The 2,622-nt window shown below is 42.9% G+C and overlaps 1 protein-coding gene across 1 annotated transcript; it reads right to left on the bottom strand.

Annotated features, from left to right (window-relative positions):
- Positions 1 to 2,222, bottom strand: olig2 (oligodendrocyte lineage transcription factor 2). Its single transcript, XM_079880324.1, has 2 exons — positions 2,138 to 2,222; positions 1 to 1,661 (listed from the first exon to the last, which is right to left on the bottom strand). The coding sequence occupies exon 2, from the start codon at positions 1,617 to 1,619 to the stop codon at positions 804 to 806; it is 816 nt and encodes a 271-aa protein (XP_079736450.1). The 5' UTR covers positions 1,620 to 1,661; positions 2,138 to 2,222; the 3' UTR covers positions 1 to 803.
- Between the last annotated feature and the right edge of the window lie 400 nt (positions 2,223 to 2,622).

Genomic DNA, 2,622 nt, shown 5'->3' with positions numbered 1-2,622 from the left:
AATGCATCAATTTAAAACATTTATTTTACAGTTATGACAAACATTCACCGCACATTAATTTGAAAATACCATCAAAATAAGTAAATAAATATCATTTTGCACTTTATTATAAAAAATAAAAGTTGATAATTTTTCGCATCGGCAATGACGGGTAAGTTTGTGCAGAAAGAAGTAAATAAAAACAACAAAGATGGAAAGCCAGAAAACTAGAGAGAGAGAGAGAGAGAGAGAGAGAGAGAGAGAGAGAGAGAGAGAGAGAGAGAGAGAGAGAGAGAGAGAGAGGTGGATCTTTCCTGTTACAGACAGCGCTTGGCAAATGCATTCTGACCCCGAATATAAACTAGGAAGGTAATATAAAATCTCTCAAACTGTACAAACGCTATCTACATATTTACACAGCATACAGTCCTATTATGTTTTTCAAAACTTTCGTTTCGTCTAATAGTAATGGCCCATGAAACTATTTAGCCCTCTTTAACTGAGGCATGAATTGGCCGGATTTATTTTAACAACTCTATTTCACATTAAACTTGTTCTTTCGTAGCAATCTCAGGATTGAAGGCTAAAAAGAGTAAGGTATACCATTTTCACAAAATTCATACACAGAAATGCACATGGATAACCCTAATATCTCTAAAGTGTTAGAAAACTCTATGTTAGTGGCTTTGATTCATTCTTCTTCGCTTCAGATCTTGTGCTTTCCAAATTGTTCAGTCATGATAAACACGAGATAATACATTTTTTTTAATATATATAAAAGTCTATGGTTCGTTCTCAGAGTTCTGTTATCAAAGTTCAGTACTTTATTTTGAGTCACTGGTCAGTCGTGGCATGCTGACGGTGCTCATACCGGACACATGAGGCGGAGGCACCTGGCACATGCTACACGGACACGGGATCCCGGGACCCCAGTGCTGGAAACCAGCGCCCAGTGGCCCTGAGTTCGATGGTGCCTTGAGGAGTCCGTGATGCGGTCTGACGGCTGAGAGACCCGGGCCGGAGAGAGATGCGGCACTGGAAACTGCTGGTGGTAGCAGAGGATGATGTACCGGGTGAGCGGAATGCGAGACAGCAGCAGGGTGACCCGCTAACGGAGCGGCCGCGTGTGCAAGGGTGCCGCACCCGGACGGGTGGAAACCGGCGTGATGGGCCCCGCTCCCTCCACCGTAGATCTCGCTCACGAGCCGCTTCATCTCCTCCAGCGAGTTGCTCAGCATAAGGATGTAGTTGCGTGCGAGCAGCAAGGTGGCTATTTTGGAGAGCTTGCGCACGGATGGCCCGTGGGCGTAGGGCATGACCTCCCGGAGCCCGTCCATGGCGATATTGAGGTCGTGCATGCGCTTCCTCTCGCGGCTGTTGATCTTGAGGCGCATACTCTGCAGTTCGTTCTCGGATAGAAGTTTACGGTCCTTTTTGGAGAGCATCTTCAGAGCCATTGCGTCCTCGTCGGCGCTGGAGCTGCCATGCAGATCTGCGCCTCTTAACTCCGGAGGAGAATCGCTCTGCGTGGAGGAGACGGCGCCGGAGAAACCCACGGACTTCTTGACTGCGGACAGGAAGAGATCATCGCCTTCAGGAGAAGAAGGTCTACTGGACACTCGGCTCGTGTCGGAGTCCATGATGTTCAGTGCGCTCGCAGCTTCTCACAGATGTCAATATTCCTTTAAAAGAAGGTAATGATTAAAAACAAATACAAAAATACATTTTTACAATGAAACAAATGTAATTAGAAACTAAAAGTAAAATAAATAAAATATATATATATATAATATGGTTTAATTAAATGCAATACAGCAAATTAAGAGTAGCATGTTCTAGAAATTCATAATCTCTCCAACTCCATAAGTTCCCTAAAGTAAAGCTGTTGAAGTTTGTTACACAGTTTGCGAGTTTAGTGGCGAAAAAGCAAACTATAGGCCTATATAAAAGATAATTTTGAAAACAGTTAGAGATTATCTAATAGCTAAATCATATAATAGTAGCATGTACAAATTACTCAACTGAATAATTGGAAGGAGAACATCATTTAATCATTTAAGTCATGCTAGGCGTTTACTAATTGCAGGCTACATTGCTTTTAATACTTTTTAAAAAGTCATCAAATCATTGCATTTATTTTCTATATATTCAAACTTACCGGTAGCAGGTGCAAGCGCGTGTTGTGTATTGTTAGTGTGTTATTCCAGTTCACTCGTGCACTGTTTGTGTTTGGCACGCCCGAGAGTGACGAGGGGTATTTTATAGTAGGTCCCTCCTCCCCATCACCCGGGGACAAGTCACCGGGACAATGTCAACGCTTTTCCGACAGCCCGTCAAGAACCAATGAGCTCCAGTGGGTGGGAGTCCGAAAATCTGATGTCATTGCAAAAAAAAAAAAACCCAAAAAAAAAAAAAACCCGAGGCTTCATTAACTGCATTAGACACACTTCGCATATGGTGCATCCTCACAGTCACAGAACATCGTTGGGTTTAGATAACAGTGAGTCGGTTGAACAAACTGCAATCTGTACTGAAGCTATTGAGTTAGTTAGTTGAGTTAGTTAAGTCAGGTGGTGCATGAGTCCACAAGTAGGCTGGATGAAAAACTTCAGGGAACTTTGTTTGACAATTTTGTACTGTGTT

Source organism: Squalius cephalus (assembly GCF_949319135.1).
Source record: "Squalius cephalus genome assembly, chromosome: 9".
NCBI classification, from domain to species: Eukaryota; Metazoa; Chordata; class Actinopteri; order Cypriniformes; family Leuciscidae; genus Squalius; species Squalius cephalus.
Note: the sequence above shows the minus strand (reverse complement) of the source record. Positions and strands in the feature narration are given on the sequence as shown.